Source organism: Mesoplodon bidens, assembly GCF_964165515.1.
Source record: "Mesoplodon bidens genome assembly, chromosome: 6".
Taxonomy (NCBI): Eukaryota; Metazoa; Chordata; class Mammalia; order Artiodactyla; family Ziphiidae; genus Mesoplodon; species Mesoplodon bidens.
The window spans coordinates 228,141-254,111 of record NC_138162.1 but is presented as its reverse complement, the minus strand read 5'-3'; the positions used below and the strand labels follow the sequence as shown (position 1 = coordinate 254,111).

Sequence of the window (25,971 nt, the reverse complement as noted above, 5' to 3'; positions counted from 1 at the left end):
TGAGTCATAAAGCAGTATTCTTTAAGCACAACACGTTAAGTTAGAATTAAATGGCAAAAACCACATTTATTTTTCTTAGGTTGAATTCTCTAGGAACAGACACCAAGGTGAGGGTTCTTGTAAAAGTTATGTCTTAGGATGTGTTCCGAGGCAGAACCCGTGGAGAGAGGTTTGGGGAGGTGGATGGGGAGAGAAGGACCAGAGGTGCCGGTGAATCGGGTCCCCCAGGGGCCCTGGAGACGGCGTGGGTCACACCTCAGAGCTGCAGAGTTCTTACCTCTGTGCCCACCAGTCCTCGGCTAAAGGCTGTGCCCGGAATGTCGCTTCCCAGACACCCGAGCGCCCCGAGGGCAGGCGAAGCAAGCTCTGGCCGCCTACACTGCTGCGGGTGAAGGGCCACGTGCAGGGTGGGGGCATCTGCTCACAGCCCTGGCTCACCCTGGCTCTGCCCACACCTCACGTCGGGTCGCGTTGCTGTCTTCAGGGTGGTGCTAGTCACGACTTCTGGGAGGACGGGGTTGATAGCAGGGCGCCTGCTGCCGGACTGGGGGTTTGCGTCATCGCTGGGGTCCCCTCACCTGTGGCCAGCCCTCTGCTGCTCTGGTTGCTGGTCTTGCCAGGTGACCCAGCCCTCTGTGCTGTGCGGCCTGGGCCCTGCTTGCCATACCCTGTGTGGCTCTGGCTGCTGTGATGGTCCAGACACAGTTCAGACTGGTCCCAGGAACCTCTAGAAAGGCCCTGGGAGCCCCTGATTTCCAGACGGACTTCTCCCTGCCCCTGTGCAGGGCCAGCATGGAAACTCTGGGGAACCCAGAGCGACAGGAGCCGCCACGGCCTTCCTGGGTACCACAGTGGAAGTGGTCTCCAGCCCATTTGAGTCAGGACCCCAAGATGCGCCTAGCCTGAGTTTGTGGGGATGGTGACACAAAGTCCCAATGGGCTGCTGGAGTCATGGTGACAGGGGCCACCTCCACTTCGGCCCCTTGCTTCCTGGATCCATGCGGTTTACGGGTCAGGCACCCAGTATGTCTGTTGGCCGTTAGTTCATCTTGAAGTGCAGCACCCCAAACCCCCTGAGGTGCCCCACCAGGCCAGCTCTTTTCTGTGCCTGTAAGAGGCCATCTCAGCATTTTATCAGAGTGACACCTCCTGAGTGATGTGGAGTGTGACATGCCGGTGTGTCCTGGGTCTCCTGCTCCTTTGCCCCGCCTCCGCTTGCTCTGAGTTGATGGCATGTGGCATCCCCTGTTGGTAAATCTCTGACGCTAGTGCATCAGCAGAGGCAGGCCCGCACCCAGGATATGAGTGATCCTTGTTGAGACAAATCACTGTTGCTTCCGGGTGAAAGGTTCTCAGGTAGGCAACTTACCACCAAGTGGCTGAGTGACAGCTCCAGGCGTGGTTCCCTGTAGAGGCCTAAAGGTGGTCTCTGCTCACAGCGAGCTGGTGTTCAGTAGTGGCCATGGCTGGGTCAGCCTTGCCAGGCACAGCCTTCATCCCAGCCATCACAGTCACTGCCTTTGTGGGTCTGCCGTGTGAGCGGGGGCTGGGAGGACAGAGGCTTGCTGACATCTGTTGTCCACACAGCCTAAGGCGCATGGGGTTTTCGTGTCCCTACGGCTGTAGGTGTCCGGGGTGGACGTTAACATATGATGCCTAGACCTGCACATGGTGCCCATTCCCACATCCAGAGGTGGCCTCTGCCACAAACTTTGTTCCCTCCAGAGGCCTGACCAAGCTGTAGCCTTTGCCTAGGACCCTGTGGTCCTTACCACCAGCAACTTCACGCACACACACACGCGCACACACACGTACTCTGGCGGGTCGGGCACATCACCAGAGCTCGGCCTCACCACTGTCTTTCAGGCCGACGCTGCCTGGGGCTCTGGTGAGGCCTGCACCAATGTATTAAGCCAGTCCCTCCATAACCAGGTTGGAGTGTTTCCTCGACCTTTAGTGATCATCCCATGATGCGCTGGGGAGGGGTGAGCTGAGGGAGAGACAGTGGTGCCACAGAGGTGAGCGGTGTGGGGGCCAGGCCAGCCGTCGTGTGACGGTGCCCTCTAGGCTTGCCCAGGTGTGACCCCGGATGTAGCACTTCCACGGTGCACTGGGTTGTTGCTGGGCTGGTGGCACATGGCCCATGAAGACGAGCTGTCTGTGGATGAAATCCAGAATAATCTAAAACGGATTAAATGTGAGATGGCTCAAGTAAGTTTGCTGCGTTTCATTACGGCGCCAGCGGTCCTGACAATGGACCTAACAAGGTACGTGTGCAGGACCTCTTTGTGGAAAATTACTAAACTTTATTGGAAGATGCTAAACAAGACTTGAATAGATGGAGTTATACATTATGTTAATTAATAAGTAGTGTCAGTGTCATAGAGAAGACAGTTTCTCCCAATTGATCTGTAGATTCGATGCAATTTCAATAAAAGCACCAATGATTTTGTTTTTCTTTTTGTTTGTTTGTCTGTTTGTTTTGGAATTTGACAAGCTGCTTCTAAAATTTATAAGGAAGGGCAAAGGCTCCCCAATAGCCAAGATACTTAATAGAAAGAAGGTGCTCCTGGGGTGCCGTGCCAGGGAGGCGACTTCCTGCAAAGCTGTAGCAGTTTAGACCGTGTGGAGTAGCCCAAGAGCCTGGAATCAAACCCACTCGCGTGTGGAAACTCTGGTGTGTGACCGTCTGTGGGCGTAACTGATGATCAGTACAGGGAAAAAGAGGAACTGGATCTTAGTTTGCACCATTCACAGAAATACTGCAAATGGATGAAAAGACTTAAATATAAGAGACAAAAACGTTAAAACTCTTAGAAGAAAATACAAGAGATTATTTTTAAGACCTTGAGATAAGGACTGATTTGTTAAGCAAAATATATATAAAGCACCAGCCATAACTGGAAAAAAATGGCTAATATACAGTTTCTGTGTATCAAAAGGAGGAAGGTCAATCCATGAACAGGGGAAGGATATTTGCATCACATTCCTTCACGTATACATGTTAAAATATTTATGCAGCGCCTATCATGTGCCAAGCACCATTCTAAGTGCTGTGACAAAAGATGAAACTCCCCACTCGTTCTAATGGGAGAGACACGTGGTGTCAGACAGGGACCAGGGAGAAGACAAAGCAGAGAGGGTGTGAGACACTGGGGAGCCGTGATTGTGTGCCACTGAGATGGCGACCCCGGGTCAGGAAGTCTGGGCTCGCAAGGAACCCGAGCAGGTGACAGCTGGGGGGCAGCGAGTGCAGAGACCCCCGCCCCAGGGGTGAAGGAAGGGTGGGCGCTGTGGCTGCACAGCGAAGACCTTGCAGTCGGTAAACCTTGGCTTTTCTTTTGAGTGAGATGGGAGGATTTGGAGGGTTTTGTGAAGAGGAGTGACACGATCTGGCGTGTAAGACCACAGCCCTGGCAGCTTTATTGAGAATATTGTGCAGGGCACAGGCAGAGCCAGCGAGCCCAGTCAGGGCTGTCGTAGCCGGGTTCCCCCAGAGACAGGCCCTGAGGCAAGAATGTGGTGCAAGTCGTTCATCTGGAAGCCAGCAGAGAGGCAGGCAGCCCGGGCAAGGCACTGTCAAGTCAGCTCCCGTCACCACCCCGGGGCTCTCCCAGCCGCCGCTGTCCGCCGCGGGTTGAAGGCTGCTGAGGGGAGGGGGCCAGAGAATGATCTTTTCAGCAGTTCACCCTTCATTAATGTTAGGGCCTGGGTATTGTGTCCTGGCCTGGGAAAGCTCTCAGAAACAAAGATGTAAGTGCTGACAACTGGGTAGTGGGCCTTGGAGGATGTGTGTGCGGCCGAGCGTTACTGCTGTGAGCCAGGAGAGGATCTGGGAGCTGGGATGCGGTCAGACATTGTCAAGTTCTGGGTGTAATTTCCAGTTAGAGCTGCAGACGTGGGTGTGAAAGATGAGGCAAGGATGGCCTCATACTTTGTCATCTGAGTGCCTGGAGAAGTGGATTGTCATTCACTGAAAAGAGAGGGAATTGTGAGGAACAGGTTTGCTGAGGGCGGCCCGGCTGCACTTGGTCCATGTTAGAGTTCAGTCCTGCTGTCCTCCCAGGAGTCGTCCAGCGGGCAGCCGGAGGGGACTCAGGCCAGTGACGTAAGGCTAGGGATCGTGAGCCTGTAAGATGCGATGGGCTGAGATCCATGGGGGAGAAGAGTGTGAGGCCAACATGTAGTGAGCAAGGCTGGAGGGCGGAGGCCTTCCAGGCTCGCAGTGGAGGTTAGTGTCCAGAAGGTGCAAGGCTCTTCTGGGAGCAGGAGGTACGGTGGGGCGTCTTACAAGACAGAAAACACAAATGGCCACAGAGAGATACTCAACCTTACTTGTAATCAAAGAAATGCACAGTGAAACGGCACTGAGATGCCATTCCACACCCAGCATTTGTCAAACAGAAACCCTGAGGTTGCCGGCTGTAGGCGAGGATGTGGACACTGCTGCTGGGTGTCGGTCGGCTCCGTCTCTCTGGAGGGGTGGGCGTGTGTGCCTGCCCAGGGTGCCTGGCAAAGGAACCTGGAGACGTTTGATGTTCATGGCAGCGTTGTTCGCAGTAGCGGCGGCAGAAGTGGTTTATTGACACGGTGAATGGCCCCCTTATCAAGAGGATACTTTCCCAAAGCGGTGTTTGCTCAGAGTCAGAGCACAGGTGTGCCTGAGCCCAAGAGGGCCACGTACAGTCTAATCCCGTCGCAGAGTTAAGAACAGGCAGGTATAAACGTGTTTTAAGAGTTTGAGGTAAAACAGTGAAGAAAAGCGATTATTAACAAGAATGAAGGATAGTTACTACATCTGGGGAAGAGAGAGACAGGAAGGGCTTCCAAAGTAATGGTGACATTCCGTTTTTTAAGCTGGGTGATGAATACATGGATATTTTATTACCTTTATTTAAAATACATGCGTGTACATATACTTGCACGTATTCTTTTGTTTACGTGAGATGTTTCATGGTTTTGAAAAGTCAGTAATCTGAATGATCCAGGCAAAAAGCTGAAAGCTGCCATCTTAACAACAAAACACGGTTATTTGTTCCCCCGGCTGCTGGCCTTGCAGCACTGCCCGGGCGCCGCCCCTTCGTTGTGCACCTCTTCTCACCCAGAAGTAGTTCCCCAGCGTGGTTTCTGCCTAGGCTCTCCGCCTCCTTGGGCACAGGAGTCTTTATGCCCCAGATAAAGGCATCCAGACACTGGGCTCCCAACTGCAAGGACACAGCCCTGGGGGTTTGGGCGTATGTGTGCCCCCTCAGCAGAGGGGTGACGGCTGGGAGGGCACCCACAGGAGGGGCAGGCAGGGGTGCCCGGCTCATGTCGCAGAGGCACTGTCTCCCAGGGGCACCTCCCCGCAGAGAGGCCCCTCAGCTGCTGGAAACTCGAGGGAGGGCGGCTTGCAGATGTTCGAGAACTTAATCCCAGCAAGACCTCCAGGGTAGCCACCACCAATCCTGGACGCCCAGCAGGGCTGGCGGGAGGGCTGAGAAGCTGCTTGGTCTGAAAGCTCAGCTGCCCCGGCCACTAGTGATTTCAGAGGGCAGTCTTCACCCTGTCCTGCCTGGAGGAGGAAAGGTGAAAGGAAGCCGTCTTGTGGATTTCGGTGTCTTTTTTTCTTTCTCCATTGTAGTCACTTCATATGTTACTTTGTGGATGCACTTTTTTTTCCTTAGGCAAAAATATGAGTGTCAGTTCCCACCCCCGACTTAAAAATCACCATAGAGCAACAGTCTTAACCAGGTTCGCGTAGAGAACGCACTCTAAGCAAGCATAAAACTGACATTGATTTCTTTGCCTGGAAATAAAAAAATCAGTGTTTGCGAGTCATCTTTGGATTTGCATTACAAACGAAATGCAAATGATGCCCCTGTCTGCATAACCTACAGATTTCAAAAATGTGTTTTGATTTGGTACATTTTAAGCAAAATATGCAAAGTTTACCAAAATCCTAAAAATTTCCAGTGAAGTATTCAGAGTTTGAGTTTTGCTTGTGTCGGTGACTCATTTTCTCTTTTGTTTTCTGTTTCTGTTCTTGATTTACCCACACCTACCTGCTGACTCACGTCACCCAACCAACATACAATGCGAAAACCATGTCTCCGTCTGTATGTTGTGCGCCTGCTGCTCAAACATCCCAATTTGTAAATAATACGCAAATATCCATCCATGAAAACATCACATATAGGAAACGGTTGGTTTCATGACTTTAAACAGTTCTTAAAACTCCTCGCTTTGCTTGCTCTGGTCCTCCGCTCTCCTGCTTCCTGTCACCTCCTGTGCTCAGAGCCCAGCTGCACCTGCCCCTCTGGCCTCTCACGCACTGTCCTGGCTCCTGGGGTCTAGCCGGGGCTTCTGAGGGCCCCCCAGGGACCACCTGATCACAGGAACGGGCCTTGGGCTGAGAGAGGAGGTAGGGGCTTCTGAGTGAGAGGCAGGTAAGTGATGAGGCTGGCTCAGAATTGGGGAGGTTTTGTAGGATGTGAGTTTGGACCTGGTCCCCGAAAAGTCCATGGTTTCTGCTGCACAGTCATCTCCCTTCTGCTGTCTCCACTGGCATGCTAAGTAGACTTGGCTCTGCACAGTGGCCTCTGACCAGGTCTCCTGTAGGGTCCTTGCTGGACGTATCTTCCGTGGGGGCCTGGCTGGGGGGGGCACCAGGCGGGGGGGTTGGCCTGAGTAGAAAGAGGGGCTCTGCCCCAGGAGGGAGCAGAGGTCTGGGCCTTCATCCAGCGGTGCTGGTTCTTGTGTGCCCTGGTCAGCGAGCCTGTGTGGAGCCCGTGCAGGTGGTGTGGACGGAGCCTCCTTCCGGGTGAGGGGAGAGAGAAGATGCTGGGAGCAGAGTGAGCTGAGGCCATGACTGCAAGTTCGTGCAAAGTAGCAGATTCTGAGATTGCTGCTACAGAAAGTGAATGCTTGTGATAAAGGGTTTCACAATCAGAGCAAAAAAGCTTGAGTTTTGAGAAAAAGCTGTTTGATGCTGCCGAAATACCAGGCCACGTCTTTCGCACAGGCTCTGCTCATGGCACCAGGTCTCTGCTCGGCCCTTCCCGTCCGCCTGCTCTGTGCCCTCCTCTGCCTTCACGCCAGTGTCCAGGATACTGTGCGTGTGTGGGCTCTCTCTCCTTCTCTCTGTCTCTCCCCCATCATTGGTCCCCTTGAGAACGAAGCTGAGTAGGAGAGCACCTCATCCCTGGCACGTGTGTGGTCCCCCGACACGTGCACGGTGTGAGGGGGGGCACCTCACTGTGCTGTGACTCTGGCCAGAGGCAGTGATGCGCTTGGATGCAGGAGACGTGGGCCTCGGCCTGGGCTCCGTTTGCCTCTGTGGCGGCGTTTCAGTGCTCAGTCCACCGTAAGTTCCTTTTCTCGGGGGTTCCTCGCCCCCGGGCATGATGTCCTAACACCTGCATCGTGTGGAGGTGGAAGCTGGCACTCAGTGGAGCTGGGGCCCAGTGTCCCCTCAGCGTAAATCAGCTCCGTGTTGAGGGCTGTGATGCTGACCTTTCCTGGCTCAGCGGCAGGGGCCCTAAGGAGGGGCCTGGTTTGGAAGTAGATGGGGTTGCTCGTGGGTGCAGCGGAAACCGTGGACTCTGGGGGGTCGGGGCAGGTTGCATCCACCTCCAGGGGGCTGGCTGAGGCCAGGGGTGACGGTGCTCAGCCAGGGGGAGGCCGCTGTGTGCTTGCTGCCCCTGCCGTCCCGCATGCAGTCTGCGTGGTGGTGTCTGGCGGCTCGTGCCCGGGGGCAGCCATGGTGCGCTCAGCCTGTCACACTGTGCTTGCGGCATCTGTGGCCGCTGTCACCTCCGCCCTCACGGCTCTCTAGGGCTGTCTGTCTGTTGGCACCTGCACCCTCTCCTACTTGCCCGTGGAGCCCCGAGAGAGAAGCCGGGGAGGAGGGGTGGGACCTGGGTCTCAACAGAAAGTAGGAAGGGGCTGCGTTCACGCATCCAGTAACTGGAACGAACAGCGCCTTCCGCTGCCATCTGTGGCCTCCGTCTCTTCCTTCTTACCCAGACGCTTATATTTCCCCCCAGTATTTTCAGGAAATCTTGTCTGTCCCAACCGTCTGAGCAAATTGCTTTGGTCTGGGCCCCTCCAGACCCACCTGCGCAGGTGGTTTGAAAGCAGACACCCCTGAGGTGGCAGCTACCCCCTTGCTGTGCTTTACCGTCTTGTACAAAGGGTCCCCTGGCACCGTAGGCAGTCCCCCCTTGCGTCCCTGTGCCCGTCCTCCTGAGGCGACTGGCTCACCTGAGAGTCCTCAGGCCCGCGGGGCTCAGATAGAGAGTGTGGATGTGTCTCATCCGTCCTGTCTGCCCCTGAGGTTCTCTTGCCCCAGCACGAGCCAGTGAGGGAGCTGCAGGGAAACGAGTACACCCTCCAGGGTCACAGCCCGAGGTTCACGTCTGCCTGCTTGCTGACCTGGACCTCAGCCGTCCCTCCTCGTGCCTGCCGACTGCCCCCTCTCCCTGTGGCACTGTCCAGAACCCGGGAGCCGTCCCCCAGGGTAGCTGTAGACAGTCGCCAGCAGAGACAGTCCAGAGTCCTTGGTGGGAAGCAAAGAAGCCAGCCCCTGAGACAGGCAGTGGAGGGGCGGAGTGAGGCCTGTCTCTCCACCGTCGCCTCGTCCCAGCCAAGGCCAGATGGGCAGCCCTGGAGAGAGGACGCGGCGCTGCCCAGGCCCCGCCGCCTCCTGCGTGAGCTCTGCCGCTGCACCTGCGCTCTCTTTTCTCTGTATTCGACCACTGCATCTGGCAGCACAATGCGTCTAGCCTGAGCTGCTTGCATATTTCAAAGCAGCCAGTTGTGGGGAAGCTGCCCTCAGGCTGCGCGTGGGCACCTGGTCTCCAAGCAGACAGGGCAGGAAGCCGCCTGGGCCCGCGAGCACCCCTGCCTACTCACGGACGCCGAGCAGGGCCGTGCCTCCAAAAGGGATGGCCAGGAATTCAGGTGCCCCTGGGCCAGGGTGGAAGCCTCGCTCCCAGGTCATCCGTGCAGTCCAGAGACGGTTGGGTCCGTTTGTGCCTGACTTCGACCCTTTGGATGAGGGGGCCGTGCGAGATGGCTCGGGCTCTCTAGGGCAGACACCGGGTAGTGGGCTACGGAGGTGTCTTCCCTGGCGTGGGCAGCAGGACCGACACCACCTACGCCTCCTGTGGTGACCTGCCTGCGGGCACCTGCCCAGGCCCGGAGGAAGGGCCTGCCTCTTGGCTGGGCCCCAGGCAGGCCGGGGCCTTGCTGGCTGTGTGGTAGCCCTGCCCCTGGGCGGCTGGGCCGTGCCCTGTGAGAGGCCGTCAGTGTTGGAGGCCTGGCCTCAGGCACCCTCCCCTTCCACCTGGCAGCGGGGGCTGCTTCATGGGACTTTTCTCTACCCCTCCCTGTGGAGGGCGTTTCTCTGATTTGCTGCATGAGAAGCGGTTTGCAAAGACAAGCTTCACTCTTGGAAGGTTTCCTGGTGGCTGATTGCTGCTTAGACTGTGAAGCGGTGACTTTTTGTTCCGTTCTCTCTCTTCACCCGCTTTTCTTTGGGGCACAGTGACTTGGGGAGGTGGGGTGGGGAGGGGAGTGGCCGCCCTGCGCCCGCGGGAGGCTGGTCTCCGAAGGTCAGAGCATAACCTCTCTTCCCTGCAGAACAACTTCATCAACCTCAGCTTCCTCCGCCTCTTCCGCGCTGCCCGACTCATCAAGCTGCTCCGCCAAGGCTACACCATCCGCATCCTGCTCTGGACCTTCGTCCAGTCCTTCAAGGTGAGGCTGGGCATGGCCAGGCGCGGCCTGACCCCTCCCTTGTCGTGCAGGCTGGGGGGCTTCTGCCGCCACCGCCCGAGCGCCCTCCTCGGGAAGGCCGGGGCAGGTGCCCACACCTCCCGTGGTCCCCGTGGTCCCGTGATGGTTTGTAAGGACACTTTCAGTTTTACGGAGAGTATCTTGTTTATGCTCACAAAGGGCGGAGGTGGCTTTTATGACTTGATTTTTAGATGAAGAAGTTGACGGTAGCTTGGTGGTCAGTGGGGTGGGTCTGCAGTCAGCTGAGGCCAGTGTGGCCCCAGAGACCCGGCCACCATCCGCTCTCCAGATGAGGCTCAGGCAAGGGGGCAGGCCTCTGTCCTGGAGCTGACCTGTCCTCCCTTTGTCTCTACAGGCCCTGCCCTACGTGTGCCTGCTCATCGCCATGCTGTTCTTCATCTATGCCATCATCGGCATGCAGGTGGGTGTGCACAGGGCCGTCGCACAATAACGACGGCAGGTTCGCACTTTGGCATCGTTTCTATGAGCCAGGTGCTGTCCTAAGTGCTGTATGAACTTAATCCTCAGAGAGACTCTTCTGTGGCTGAGGCCAGGCAGTGCCACCCTTTGTGGGCAGATGCCCGGCCCTGCTTTCTAGTGGAATCCTGCTGGGCTGTGCCAGGGCGCCGGTGGGCACCATTGCTTGGGTGCTGGGCCCCCACGGTGGTGGAGTGTTTGAGCACGTATGCAGGACGCCGAGCGGCCTGCAGCGCAGCAGCTGGTCATTCTTTTGGCCCAGCAGCACTTCTGAAGGACAAGCGTCCTGATCCTGTACAGGAGATGATACTGTTGAAGGAAAAAGTCAAGAGGATCATACCAGGTCACTGTCCTGGTCAAAATTAGCTTGCGTATTTTATCTTTATTTTGTCAAAGAATGCTTTGTCAGCTATTTGGGGAAATGTTTAAAATACACAAAGCAGTGTCCCAGTTGATACCTTTGGTAATCTGGCCACTTTCCAATAGTAGGGATGGGAGATGGACTCAAATGTTAGTTTGTAGTGGAAAGAGACAGTGTCTAAAGGTTAGCTGAAAAGTGATTTTTCAACTTTATTTCCAGGGGTTGAAAAGTTGTCTTGCTTAAAATTTTCTGAGATCTGATGCTGTTTAAAACAAATATATATTTTTTCTTGCTTTGGTCTGTGGGCATACAAAGACATGTGTCACTGATCTTTCTTTTTATTTTTTTATTTTTGTTTTGCAATACACGGGCCCCTCACCACCGCGGCCTCTCCCCCTGCGGAGCACAGGCCCCGGACGTGCAGGCCCAGCGGCCATGGCTCACGGGCCCAGCCGCCTCACGGCACGCGGGACCCTCCCGGACCGGGGCACGAACCCGCGCCCCCTGCATCGGCAGGCGGACCCCCAACCACTGCGCCACCAGGGAAGCCCCTGGTCTTTATTTTTGATGGATATATGATGATTCATAAATTTTCATCTGGATTCCAGATTTTAAGCTACTTGGAGTTAGGGACTCATTTGCATTTCTAACCTTGAAAGAAAGAAATTGAAATGCATAGAAAGCCCATTGTGATGTTTGCACAGCAGTGTAAAGAGAAAGGTTCCAGTGACGTCTCGTACTACCAGCATAGTCACTGGTTTGGAGTCACTGATGAGGCGGTGACTTTTACCACGCTGCCCTTCTTCCGTCGGGCAGAGCCCAGCTCTGGGTCCTCCTCTTACCAGTCACGCTGGCAGATCCCTGGACAGGCTCGGAGCCAGAGCCAGAGCACGCTGGGCCATGGGACAGGGATACGGTTGCCTCTCCAGAGGTTTTCTCTACCCTGGAAATGCACAGATGCTGCTGGAGCTGGAAGCCACCAGCCCCAGCAGCAGTGGTGGCGGCTGCTGCTGGGGTTCTCTGGCTAAGGGCAGTGTCCTGTCCCATGTGGGTGCACACGTGCACGCACACCATCTCCTGCCCGGCTGCAGCTCCTGAAGACCCAGCAGCAGTGGTCTGCAGCCTTCTTCTCCACTTCAGGTATTTGGAAACATCGCCCTGGACGACGACACCAGCATCAACCGGCACAACAATTTTCGGACGTTTCTACAAGCCTTGATGCTGCTGTTCAGGTGCGTTGTGGGGAGGTGGGTCCAGGCTCAGTGGCTTCTTCACTCAGGATGGGACCACCCCCCAGCCCTGGTCACACTGGCTTCTCCGCAGTGGACCTTTCCAGTTTCTCCTCTTTTCCTGCTTGTTCTTTCCTAAGGGCTCCTGGGCCTCAAGACAGCCTGAAGGGGAGGCCCTGAGGAGGTCAGCCTGAGAGCACTGCGCCGGGTTCGCCTCCTCCACCTTGTCTCTGCTCCCCGGCGGCAGCTGCAAGGCCTCCAGTGGGGCTGCAGCCCGAGAGGTCTGGGAGGACAGAAGATGTCCGAAGGACTTTTCTTGGTGTGCCGGCCCCAAGCTTCCCGTCTGCTCCCCTGAGTGATTCCGGGGACCTGTGCCATCAGGAGAAGCAGGGCAGTGGAGAGCTGCTGTCAGCAGCCTGTACCCACTCAGTGGCCCAGGGAACCCAACCGGCCAGAAGTGCCGTTCTGATGGGAGGCTGAGGCTCCCAACAGGCTGCCCAACAGCCTCAGCTGTTCCTGAGGCTCGGGGGTGCAGCCAGGGGGTGCAGCCAAGGGGAACACCAGGGCGGGGCCTGGAGGAGCATAGGCTGGTGTCAGCTCAGAGGCCTCCCTGCGCGGATGTGTGTGGGACGGCTCCCCAGCCATGGGTGTCAGGCGTGGACACCCGTGGGCTGGGGCTGTCCACCCCCATGGCTTGAGAATGTACTTGTGGGCGGAGGCCAGAGAGTGGAACGTGTCTCCCTCATTCCCCTTGACCCTAGGAGGGGAGAAAAGAGCTCTTTATTGTGACTTATGGTGGAGGGGTCCTGACAGCACACCCTGCCTTGGGCCCTTTCCTGAGATTTCACCATCTGTGTTCACTTACGTAAATGCATCGGGCGGGCTGCTGCCAGGCCCACCCTTGGGGACCCCCAGCACATCTCGCCCTATGCAGATGCGTTCTGGGCACCGTGGGAGTTTTTCTTTATATGGAGGGTGAGCTCAGATCAGGCCTGCTTCACTGAGCAGCCTGGAGAGAGTTTTTGACTTGTTCTTTGCAGCAGATGAACAAGCATCCTTAGGCTTTTTACACTTTCCCCAAATAGTGTCGTTTCTCTGGACTTTAGCTATTACATTAACTTTATCTCTTTGTTTATTAATAGCGTGCCTTGTGCCACAAAAGACATGAAGTAAGCCTTGGTCTTAAGCCTTTGATCTCAAAGATCTCTCTTCCTTCCTCATCTTGGTGTCACATGTGGGCACCCTCGTCATTCAGGCCTGGCACGGGCTGACCCAGCCATTGTCCGTAGGGAGTGGGCCCAGCTTCTGCCCAGGGCTGACCACATAGGGGCACAGGGGGGGCCCAGGCCTCTGGCCCACCTGCAGGTCTGGTGCACATCTGGCCCCTGGTGCAGAAGCAGAAGTCCACGCAGGAGGGGCCTCTGTAGTAGCTGCTCAGGGTGGGGGTGTTCTTGATGTGTTCGAGAAGCAGTAGAAGCTGGGGTGGCTGGTGTGGGGTGAGTGGGGACCGCGGCAGGGGGTGAGGTCAGGGAAAGGGCAGGCTGTGGGCAGTCATGTGGATTTTAACTTTTGCAGGGAGTGAGGGGGTCATTGAGGGTTCATTGATCTTATCCCTGGGCTGCTGGCAGGGGAGCGAGCATCCAGTTAAGAAGCTGCTGCAGCAGCCCAGGGAGTGGGGGGTAGTACGTGTCTGGCTGGTGTGAAGGCCTATGAGCTGATGATCAGGACACGGTGGGAGAGGAGGCGAGGGTGACGCCCGCGTGTTTGGCCTGCGCGGAGGGAAGGGTGGAGTCACTGTGTCCCGAATCCAGGAAGACTGGGCGGTGGCGTGCTGGGAAGGAGATCAGAATCCACAGAGGGGAGGTCGCCATGGTGCTGACTTCTGGTGCGGTGGATCTTTCCCGTAACTAGTGCTTCCCCAGTTATGATCAGCTTGAAAAGCTAATGCCTGAGGTTTCTTTTTAAGAAGCAACATCTGATACCCAGACCTCACACATGTGCAGGATCCCTGTGGGAAGGAACCCAGCTCTCCTGAATTCCCAGGCTCCCTCCCAGGGCCGGTCCTGGGCCTTCCTTCCTGGGCCTCATGCTCTGCCCTCTTCTCAGGAGCGCCACCGGGGAGGCCTGGCACGAGATCATGCTGTCCTGCCTCGGCAGCCGGGCCTGCGACGCGCTCGCCAATGCTGCCGAGTGTGGGAGCGACTTCGCGTACTTCTACTTCGTCTCCTTCATCTTCCTCTGCTCCTTTCTGGTGAGTCCCGGACGCTGTACCCATCCCGTCGCCTGCGTCTGCCGGTCTCAGACCACCTTGGGCCCCCCTAGTCTCTTGCTGGTCCCTGATGTTGATCCATGTCACATGAAAGCTGATTCTATGTCGATGGTCCTCGTTTCCCCAGAGATGAGGACCTCATTAATCCTGACAGGACCCACTGGGTAATGAGCTCCTGTGGGCCTGCCTTTACTTCTGTGGAAGGGGTTTTAAGTTTCTGTAGGGCAATTGTCCCTCAGTTCTCAGCTTCTAGAAGGACTTGCACCGTGGTGATAAGATACGAAGCAGCAGAATTCCAGCCAGCCTGCCTGTGGCCCATGAGCTACGGAAGCTCACGGGGTCAGGTTGGAGGTGTCAGCGGGCTGGGTCCCAGGGTGTGGATTTTATTACAAGTCAGCAGAAGGCTCTGGGACACTGTGAGCAGTGGCATCATCTGCTTGACATCTTAAAACCTCACTCTTCTGGCTTCTGGCTCCTGGTCAGGAGAGGCTGTAAGTGAGCAGGAGATAATCGGAGGAGACAGTCGGAGAGGGTGGGTGTGCAAGAAGTTGTGTGGACTTGGGCTGCCTTGTCAAGGTAGAGCTGACACGACTGATGATTGAACATGGGCATGAGAGTAAAAGAGGGAAAAATGCTGCCTTCTGGGGTTTGCTGGGGTGATGGAGTGAGTGGTTCTTCCCCCGAGATGGAAAGGTCGGGGAGCCGTGGGCATGGGGGTAAGGAGGGAGGGGTTAGAGACACGTGGGGGCCTCTGGGCTGGAGATGTCAATTCGTCGTCGTTAGTATTTGGTGTATCCATCAGGCTTGATGATACCCTCTAGGTCCCTGTGTGGTCCACAGACCCACGGCTTAAACATTGCCTGAGCACTGGGTAGAAATGCAGGTTCCTGGGTCCCTTCCAAGACTTGCTGTATCAGGATCTCTGGGAGAGGGACCCAGGAATCAGTTTTAACAAGCTCCCCGGGTGATTCTGTGTGTGCTAAATTCGAGGAGCACTGACCTATGGAGAGTGTGGTTTGAGAAGAGGGCTGAAGACTCAGCCCTGGGGGCATTTAGGAGACAGAAAGGAGCATGGGGTCCAGAAGTTGATTCGGAACAGTGAGGCAGGTGAGAGCCAGGAGAGGGCAGTCCCCTAAAAACCAAGGGAAGAAAGTGTCCCTAGTGGGAGGGAATCATCAACCATGTGAAATATTGTTGGGAGGTAAAGTAAAATGATGACTGTGGTGTGGAAAGGTAGAGGCCATGGGCGCCCTTCACAGGAACAATTTCTTTGGAGTGTTAGGATCAAAGCCTTACTGCAGCAGGTTCAAGAGATAATAAGAAGCAACGAGCATAACAAGAGTGGACAGCTCCTTTCCACAGTGGGCCGTGCTGAGCAGACACTTCAGATTTACAGTCATAACTTTCATGCAGGGCCAGCCAGCACAGTTTGTGCTTTTCTCGGGCCATATTCTCTACTTGGCACCATGGGTAGCAAAGTGCATTATTCAGATTTGGAATTTACCAGACAAGTGTAAGGAGGGAGAAAACGATGTGTGTAAAAGTATCATTTTAGTGCTGGATGTGGGATCAGGCTTGGGGACAGGAGGGAGGGGAGGGGCAGGACCACTGGATCAGAGGTCCCCATGGGACACAAGTATTAGATGAAGTGAGCCAGAAGGATAGGAACTGTGGGCAGAGAGTGAGACATCTGTGGTTAAGACTTTGGAGGTGGTAATGGTAATGTTCATTGGTGGTCACTGGTAATGAGTTGTTTTGCACAGTCATACGAGTAAGGGGCTGAGATGATGGCGGGAGGCTGGGGGGAGGTCAAGGATCAGAGAGGCCAGGCAATAGTTGACCCATCTCTGTGGATATTAACAGCAACAAGAGTTAAGAGTAGGGCTTCCCTGGTGGCGCAGTGGTTGGGAGTCCGCCTGCCGATGCAGGGGACGTGGGTTCGTGCCCCGGTCAGGGAGGATCCCACATGCTGCGGAGCGGCTGGGCCCGTGAGCCGTGGCCGCTGGGCCTGCGCGTCCGGAGCCTGTGCTCTGCGACGGGAGAGGCCACAGCAGTGAGAGGCCCACGTCCCGCAAAAAGAAAAAGGAAAAAAAAAAAAAAGAGAGAGTTAAGAGTAGATGTGGGGACAAATAAAGCAAGTCAGGTGCACATTTCCCAGGAAGCAGGGGGAGGTTGGTACACCACGAGCCTTAAACGGCAGGCTTTTTTCTTAAGAGGATGGAGGGGGCTATCAGTGTTTCACCTAGAGCAATGGGAAATGAAGAATGTTCAGGTAAGATGAAGATAAAAGAATTTCTGTTGATGGTGAACTGTGAGTTTTGGAAGGTACAGTAGAAGGTCGGGGTAGTTGGAAAAGGTGTGCATTTGAGACAGATGAGCTTGCATATTGATAGAAAAATACAGAAAAATCTATGAAACTAGTGTTTCTCTAGTTGCCAGAAACCAAGGAGAGGATTTGCATGTTGAGGTCATTCCCTGATACCTCAGAAGACCCACTGTGGGCAGTGGGGAAGGAAAGCTTTCTGGAGAGTCACCCGTCTTGTAGGTAGTGGGGACACTGGTCTCTATGAAGTTCAAAGACATCTGGTGCTGCAAGAGCCAGCCAATCCATGGGTGCAAGGTTGAGCCTACCAGGTTGGCTTCACTGTGCTCTGGCTGCAGAAATACGGTTCCATAGAAAGCCACATTCATGATGCCACACCATCCACAGGACCAACACTCCCTGGACATGTCAAGGGTGAGCCGAGGCATGACATTATTCTGTTGATTCCATTCATCCAGCAACTCCACTTCTGAGTATATATCCAAAAGAAATGAAAACAGGATATTGAAGCAGTATCTACACTCCCATATTCATTGCAGCATTATTCTCAATAGCAAAGATAGGAAACAACCTAAGTGACCATCAACAGATGAATGTATATAGAGGATGTGATACACACACACACACACACACACACACACACACACACACACAATTGAATAGTAGTATTCAGCCATGAGAAGGAAATCCTGCAATTTGTGACAACATGGATGGACCTTGAGGGCATTATGCTAAATGAAATCAGCCATACAGAGAAAGACAAGTAGTGCGTAGTATCACTTATATGTGGCATCTTTCTTTAAAGAAGGCAAAATCATAGAAACAGAGTAGAAAAGTTGTTGCCAGGGCCTGGGGATTGGGGAAATAAGGAGAGGTTGATAAAAGGGTACAAACTTTCAGCTGTATTAACAAAGTCTGAGTATCTGACGTAAAACATGATGAGTATAGTTTTTAAGACTGTATTCTATAATGGAACTTTGCTAAGAAAGTAGACCGTAAATGTTCTGTCGCTGAACGATAAACACGTGAGATGATAGATGTGTTAGTTACTAGATGGCGGGAACCCTTTCACAATGTGTGTGTGTGTGTGTGTGTATCAAATCACCACAGTGTACACTTGAAGCCTCTTACAGTTTTGCTAATTCCACCTTAATAAAGCCGGGGGGTGGGGGACAATGTGGTGCTGGCATAAGGATAACTAGAGAGAGCAATGGAATAGGATTGAGAGTCTAGAAGTAAACCCAAACATCTATGGCCAGCTGATTTTTGACAAGGGTGCCAAGACCATTCCATAGGGAAAGAACAGTTTCTCTAACAAATGGGGAGGAGTTAACAGGTTATCCACATGCAAACAAATGAAGTTGGACCCTTACGTCACTTCATGTGAAAATATTAACTCAGAATTGATCGGAGGCCTAAGTGTGAGATCTAAAACTGTAAAACTTTTAGAAGAAAACATAGGGAACCAATCTTCCTGACTTCAGATTTGGCAAAGGATTCTTAGATTCGACATCATAGTCACAAGCAAGAAAAGAAAAAAGAATAGATAAATTGAATTATTCAGAATTTAATACTTTTGTGCATTAAAGGATATTATAAAAATATGAAAATACAATAGAAGGAATGGGAGAAAATATTTTATAAGGGGTTAATATGCAAAATATATAAAGAACTCCTACAACTCAACAAGAAAAAGAGAAACAACCATATAAAAATGGACAAAGAATCAGAATAGTCATTTTTCCAAAGAAGATATTCAACTGGCCAGCCAACAAGCACATAAAGACATTCAACATCCTTGGTCATTAAGGAAATGCAAATAAAAACCACAATGAGATACCATTTCGCACTCACGAGGATGGCTAGAATAATTTTTTTTTCTTTTAAACAGAAGATACTAGGTGTTGGTGAGGACATGGAGAAATAGGAACTTTTGTACATTGCTGACGGAAATGTAAAAAACAATAGCTTCTGTGGAAAACAGTTTGGAAGTTCCTCAAAAAATTAATCATAAAATTACCATATGACCCAGAAATCCCATTCCTAGGTATGTACACAAGAGAAATGAAATTATATGTCTACACAGAAATTTGTCCATGAATATTTATAGCAGCATTAACTATTAACAGCCAAAGGTGGAAACAACCCAAATGTCCATCAGTGGATGACGGGATAAACAAATTGTAGTACATACCTACAAAGGAATATTATTCAGCCATAAACAGGAAGGAAGTTCTGACAAACACTTCAACATGGATGAACTTTGAAAACATCACACTAAGTGAAGGAAGCCAGACACAAAAGGTCATACATTGTATGGATCTTTTTATTCGAAATATCCAAAATAGGCAAATCTACAGGTACAGAAAGGAGATTGGTGGTTTCTAGGGAATGGGAGGATGGAGGAATAGGGAGTGATTACTCAGGAGTGCACGGTATTCTTTAGGAGTGATGAAAACATTCTGAAACCAGGGAAGTGGTGGTCGCACAGTATTGTGCGTACACTAAATGCCACTGAATCGTAGACTTAATTGTCTGTTAAGTGAACTTCAACTCAGTTAAAAAAAACAAAACCAAATACCTGAGCTGTAGTTCTTTAGAGCCCAAACTATTAAGTCCAAAGTTGCTACTTTCCTTGAAGGTTTACCTGAGAAGGGGAGAGGGTGGGGACCGCACAGTGGAGAAGATTAACCTAGACGGCAGGACACATCATGGACAGGAGATGCTGGGCCTGAATGAGGATGGGGTGGGAGAAGTAGAGAACAGAAGCCTTCAGAGGACAAATACTGGGTTGGGGTTAGCCTGTGGGACCTAGAACCTGGGGAAGGCTGCTGCTGCTGCTGGTGGCAGTGTACAGGGGCCTGGGAAGCCCTCTGCAAGGCTGTGGAGAGCGCAGGTCGGGCGGGCTCTGCCTGAGTCAGTGACGTCTGCTGCCCCATCCGCCTCACACGGAGACTTTGGCTGCAGGTGGAGAGGTGGGGGAGGGGGCGGGCTGAGGTCTCCGGATGTCACCTCTCTTCCTTCCTGTCCTGCAGATGTTGAACCTCTTCGTGGCGGTGATCATGGACAATTTTGAGTACCTTACGCGGGACTCTTCCATCCTGGGGCCTCACCACCTGGACGAGTTCATCCGGGTCTGGGCTGAGTACGACCCGGCTGCGTGGTGAGTGAGCCCCACGCTGCGTGGTCCTCGGGGTGGTCCCTGCCACCCGCAGATCTCAGCACAGGGCTGTGTGGTGAGTGAGCCCCATGCTGTGTGGTCCTCGGGGTGGTCCCTGCCACCCACGGGCCTCAGCACGGGGCTGTGTGGTGAGTGAGCCCCATGCTGCGTGGTCCTCGGGGTGGTCCCTGCCGCCCACGGGCCTCAGCATGGGGCTGCGTGGTGAGTGAGCCCCATGCTGCGTGGTCCTCAGGGGTGGTCCCTGCCACCCACGGATCTCAGCACGGGGCTGCGTGGTGAGTGAGCCCCACGCTGCGTGGTCCTCGGGTGGTCCCTGCCACCCACGGACCTCAGCACGGGGCTGCGTGGTGAGTGAGCCCCACGCTGCGTGGTCCTCAGGGGTGGTCCCTGCCACCCGTGGATCTCAGCACAGGGCTGGTGGCTGCAGACATGTTTCAAGTGAGCGTTCCCCCTTTGGGTTTTGGTTGGGGTTAGGGTTCCATCCTGCTCCCCCCTCCCAGGGGGCGCGCTCATTCTCACTCTCGGTGTTCTAGTATACAGCTCCCTGGGCTGAGAAATCCTCTTCTCAGACCCTCAGTCCAGCCCGTCGGAGGTTACATGGGGGTCATGGAAGGTTTTCAGGGGGTTGTGAGACTCAGGGCTCCTACTGAACCAGGGACTCACTGTCTTCTCACGTCTGGGGTCGTGGAGAGCGTGTGGAAAAGGAGAAGGACCTTCTCTCAGGGCCTCACCGTTCTTGTGAAGCTCTGAGGCCTCTGTGGGCAGAAATAATGTGGGGCCTTAGGACATTCTCCTCTGTGGACTCAGGGCTCTCCCTCCCTGCCATCTCCTTGACGTCAAGAGCCAAATGCACCTCTGTGTCACCAGCCCAAGCTGCGAATAGAGGGTTCTTGGTAAAGTTTTATTGAAATCAGATGAGCTGCCAGGAAGGGTCTAGTGTGATTGAGGCCCTTTGGTCTTGGTAAAAGAGGGTTACTGCGCTGCTGTTGCGTAAGTGAGGGGCGATTCGCTTCCAGACGGAGCAGGGGTGTCCTGAAGGGAGTGGCTTGGGATCAGGAAGCGGTGGAGACTGTGTTTCGTGGGAGAGTCTTGCACACCTGTGACATTTCGTTCTCGGGGTCAGCACGGCAGCACGGATCCACCATCTGCCCATTTCTCTCTGTTCCTTCATCACTCACTCATTCCCTTGCTCATTCACTCATTGACCCTCTCCATCCGTGACTTGAGCAGTTACTAAGGGTGTACTGTCTGCAGCAAAACACAGGACGCAGAGGGCCCGAGAGAGCTGGCCGTCGGTAAGACCCAGGCCTGCTCAGCGCGTCACTCACGGTGAGCCCGGGAGTGAACTGTGCACCAGGGCAGGGGCTCCAGGGGGACGAGAAGACCATGGAACTGGGGTGCCGCTGCTTCCCGCCTCCTCTCCCTCAGGCTCCCTGGCCTGCCTGCGTCCCTGTGGCGCAGCTCTGTGTTTGGTCACCCTTTGTGTGGTAGAGGCCTGGAGGAGATGGTCAGTGTCCTCATGGGAGGATCCTGCTGCCCACAGAGCACCTGGAACTCTGAATCCAAGTTCAGAAAGGGGAATACTCTGGAGCTTTCTGACCCTCCAGGCCCCAAAAGCCTGGGAGCTTGGCTGGGCTCCTGTACCCACTTCTTATGCAGTCTCCCTGGATCCCCTATCCCATCACAGTGAGGATCCAGAAGGTGCTATGTGAGGCCCTTTCCAGTCTGGGCAGCACCAGGGCCCTGGGGCTCTTCCAGGCCCAGAGCGTCTCTGAGTGTGTCCCAATGTAGTGAAAAATTGACAGTTTTCACGCAGTGTAGAACAAGCCTGGCTGTTATTTACGGTTTGTGTTGTATGTGATTTTTCATGGTCTTGGAGATTCTTGTCATTTTTTTGATGCATCAGCACATTTGCCCACAGCACGTGCTTGAGTCCACAGGTTCAGGGGGTATTCCTGGGTTCTCTGGTCAGGAAGGCCCAGTCAGACTGGAGGGGAGACTGACCACACCCAAGGCCTGGTCCTTGTCAGGCAGAGGGCGGGAGAGAGTCCAGTTGAGGCAGGATTGAGACTCATTCCAGGAGGGTCATCCTGACTGTGGTCTAAAGAGATGCTGCTGCTTCTGAGCATATATTTTTCTAGAGGAGAAAAGCAGAGATGTTGTATAGAGCATGATTTGGACTAACAGGAAAAGGCAGGTCCGTTCAGGACTGCGAGAGGGGGATCATGTCTCCCAGATCTTCATGGACTGTAGACCCAGCACCTCCCCAATCAGCCCCAGGTGGAGCAGCATTAAGACATAGAAGAAGTGGACTTGGGTCAGACTGCAGCTTTGTGATTGTGCACAGAGACGGCTGACTATTTCCCAACTCCAGGGTTCTAGAACTGGGGCCTCTGGAGGGCATAGGCATTCAGGAATATGGTGAAGTGCTTATGGAAGAGTAGTTAGCAAAATGTAAGCCTCAGCCCAGAGCAAGATACCATGCAAGATAACACAAGACCTCCTGTCAGGAAGTAGCACAGACATGACCTGCAACTGACACTGAGACTTGCTTCTCCCACGAGCGGCTGGGGCAGCGGAAGGCTCGGCTGAGGCAGCTGAGCAGGCTGGGTCTGGACCCCACGACTGGGCGGGCAGAGCGTGCTTGAGCCTTCAACTAGCCTCTGTGACAGGTACAGGGCTGTGACCATCTTTATTTCCCAGGGACCATCTGGTGTCTCCTCGTTCTTGGGGAGGCTGTAACAAAAACAAACTTTGTGAAATTTCCTGAGCTTTTGTGTGTATGTGTGTGTATTACGTGAGTGTGCACAAGCATGTGCATGTGTGTGCTGTCTGTGCACAGGTCTGTGTACATCCGAGTGCATGTGAGTGTTTATGTGCAGGCAGGCACATGTGTGTATGCACGTGTTTTTGCATGCGCAGCACGTGTGATTGTGTGCCTGTGTGTGACTGCAGTCCATCTTTTCATGTGTGTGTGTACATGTGTGTGAATGCCGGTATGCTTGGGCATGTACGTGCACATGTGTGTGTACACATGCGTGCTGTGGGGGGATGAGGAAGGCACGGAGTTGTAGCTTTCTGGTGCCGCCTTCCCCCACCCTCCCTTTTGCTGTGGCCTCAGCACTTTGTGGTGAAGTGTAGAGACTCAAAAGGAGGACCACTACCCGCTACCGTGAGTGATCTGCCTGCTCATCCTCACGGTCATCCATCTGTCCAGTAAACATCCCTGAGCCTGTGCCATGTGCTGGGGCCTGGGGTCCACAGTGAAGCAGGCGCGTGCTCTCAGCTTTGCTCAGCCCAGCCGGGCGCGGGACACAGAAGCTGCAGGCCAGGTGTGTCTGTGGAGGGAGAGGTTATCTCTGGCTGGTGGGTCAGCGGAGGTGGCAGCTGAGCTGAACTGAAGGAGCGGGATGGACGGAGCTCGCTCTAGAGGAGGGTGGGGGCAGGGGAAGGGGCTGGGTGCCTGGCTCGCGGGGAGGACGCATCGCAGAGGGGCTGCAAGGGTGGCCAGACAGCTAGCTTTGACTTCGTTTTATAGACAGAGAGAACAGTTTTGGAACCAGAGTGACAGGATCAGGCCCACATTTTTCCTCTGGTGGCGGCTGAGGGGTTTGATGGTAGAAGAGAGAAGCTGGGCCGAGGAACAGGGGTGACGGTAGGGGCTGTGCCTCTGCCAGGCTTCCAGCCTCTTTGTGGTGGTCCCTTGGGTCCACAAGGTTAGCACACACCTTGTGTGAGGCCGGAATGGGGCTTCCTCTTCATTCCCTCTTTCCCAGAAGTAACCGCAACACAGTTTGGAGTTGGTGAGACTGAGGGGGTCATCTTTCAGGAAAGGCAAGCGTCAGCGTTGGCTGGGGTGCCTACCCGGGGTCAAGGGGGGACCCTTAGCCAGACCCGCAGACCCCAGGGAAGGACACAGTGTGCTCAGAGAGGCAGGGATAGTCAGGAGAGCCAGGTGTGCAGAGAAGGCTCGGCCAAGGGGGCCCTGGGGGCTCAGGCACTCAGGGAGTGAGGGGAGGGGTGGCCAGACAGCCGTGAATGAGGCCCAGGGGTCGATGGACCAATGGCCGTGCTGTGTGCAGGGTGGACACACAGGGCCTGAGGCTGTTCTGTAGGGAACATCTCCCGGCTAGAAATTGTCTGTGGGTTGCCACGCCTCCTGGGGCTCTCCGGCCCAGGCCCCAGCCGGGAACTGCCTGTCCAGCCTACCCCGGCTCCACCTCCAGACTGCGCAAGGCTGGGCGGGCGGGACGGGCTCCTCTTGCCTGGGTTGCCATGACCTGTGACGTTTCCTTTCCAGTTGCCAGATTCATTATAAGGATACATGTACAGTTTGTTGCGTTGTCTTGCGCCACCCGTTGGCTTAGGGAAGAACTGCCCTAGTAGGTTGGCCTGCAAGGTGTGCTACTTAAGAGCCTCCATCTGACATACTTTTCCCTGCCCGAAATGCAAACACAGCACACACTCCCTGCCTGGTTTGGGAATGATGACACCTCACCTCTCGCCCCTCCTGCCCTGTCCTGCCCACACTCCAACCTCAAGGGCACTTCGGTTCCACATCTGACTCCTGACCCCTCCAGCTGGCTGGGGACAGGCAGCCTCATGAGACAGTGCGCACAAAGCTTTCTGGCCGGGCCGTGAGGATGCGGACCAGGTCCCACCTGTGCCAAGGAAGCAGGCATCTCATCCGGATTTGCCTCTGGGCTCTTGAAGGTGGACTGAAGGTCAGACAGTCCAGAGGCCAAGGGCCCCAGAGGAGGGGGGTGTGGGCGCAGGTAGACCAGGAGCAGCTGCCCCTCTGGTCAGGAGAGTCCAACAACCCAGGGCTTTCTGGTTCCTGCGGGGAGGAGAGGGCAGAGGCAGTGGGGGCCCAAAGACAGGTCTTGCTTCACCTCTGGATGGAGCCACTCAGCTGAGCCCAGGAGACCTGGGAGGAGGGCCAGACCCTGGGGTGGATCCACCTGCCAGAAGGCTGTCCCCCTTCTCTCTTCGGTGGCCTGAACCCGCCTGTGTCTCTGGGGCCCAAGCAGGTCCCGTAGGCAGCCATCCCAGGGGTGGAGGTGAGGCTTCAGGACTGGTGGCCCGTCTGCCTCGGAGGAGACACAGTCAGCAACCCCTGGACACCTCCCTGAGTCTGGAGCCTTATCCCTTATGTTGGTCCCAGCCTTTCCTGGCGTGCTGTCAGGAGGGTACAAGAGTGGCACCAAGCCACTCACCCCAGCTGCCCCCCCGCCCACCCCCTCTGCAGTCTCCCGTTTCCCACCCAGCCCTGACCCAGCAGCAGCCCTGCCCCGGGCCGGCCTCGGGTGTCTCTGGGCCTGGAGCTTGCCTTGCCCCCGTGGACTTCGTCTCTAGAACCTCGGGGCTCCCTGCAGAACAGCGTAGCTCTCGCTCTAGTTTTCTGGCCTGCTTTAGACTTTTCTCCACTTTTTAAGCCTTTCGGCTAACTTGGAAGCAAATTGAGCATGAATTTGCTCATCAGGCAAGCTGATGTTTCTGCTGTGGATCTCCAGCCAGCCTTGTTGGTCACTTAACTCTACCAGCTGCCCTGGCGTGGTGAAACAGCTCTTTTCCAATTTGGCATGATCCGTGGCTTCTGAAAGTGTAAAATCAGAGTTGACAACCCAAAGCCGCCCCGATGCAGCCTGTCATTCCCTCCATGCTCATGAGCTCAGATGCCCCCCTTCCCGCTCCCTGCGTGGGACCAGAGTGCGGAGGTGAGGCTGGGGGCAAGGAGGGGATCGAGCCCAGCAGAGAAATCCCTCATTTTACCTGTTTTGACTTTTGCCGTTTAATCCGACGCTGGTTAACTGGCTCTGTTTGTTTGTCTGCTTCCTCTCCCTTCCCTCCTGCCGCGCCCCTCCCGTGGACCCCACTCTGCCTCTGTCCTGTGGGCCGGGCCTCCAGTGGGCGCATCAGTTACAATGATATGTTTGAGATGCTGAAACACATGTCCCCGCCCCTGGGGCTGGGGAAGAAATGCCCTGCTCGAGTTGCGTACAAGGTAGACCCCACGCCCACACCCCGCGGGCTGTCTGTGCTGGGGCCGGGCTCCCGTGTCTCTCCTGGGGCTTGTGCACCTGTTTGCTTGCTGCTGTGCTGTCTCACTGTTTCTTTCTTTTCTCTGCCCCAACCATCTCTGCTTCCTTCCCAAACAGAGGGAAGCAGACACCACGAGGTGTCTCTGCACTGGCCCCTTGTCCCGCAGGGCTGCCCCTCTGCGAGCCCCCGGGGAGGCTCGGGAAGATGCAGCTGGAGCCCGCCATCTCCTCTCCTCCTGCCCTTCTCTTCCCTAGACAGGAGGGGGCGGCCCAGCTGTTGGGACAGAGCCTGTGTTTGTTCTGAGCTCGG

At 54.8% G+C, this 25,971-nt stretch overlaps 1 protein-coding gene across 1 annotated transcript in view; it reads left to right on the top strand.

Annotated features, from left to right (window-relative positions):
- CACNA1B (calcium voltage-gated channel subunit alpha1 B) overlaps positions 1 to 25,971 on the top strand; it is a 197,155-nt gene that overhangs the window by 156,009 nt on the left and 15,175 nt on the right. Inside the window, exons 32-37 of the mRNA XM_081237354.1 lie at positions 9,625 to 9,741; positions 10,136 to 10,201; positions 11,759 to 11,850; positions 13,954 to 14,098; positions 19,475 to 19,602; positions 25,528 to 25,624. Of these exons, the coding sequence (XP_081093480.1) occupies positions 9,625 to 9,741; positions 10,136 to 10,201; positions 11,759 to 11,850; positions 13,954 to 14,098; positions 19,475 to 19,602; positions 25,528 to 25,624 (645 nt within the window). The remainder of the gene's footprint in view (positions 1 to 9,624; positions 9,742 to 10,135; positions 10,202 to 11,758; positions 11,851 to 13,953; positions 14,099 to 19,474; positions 19,603 to 25,527; positions 25,625 to 25,971) is intronic.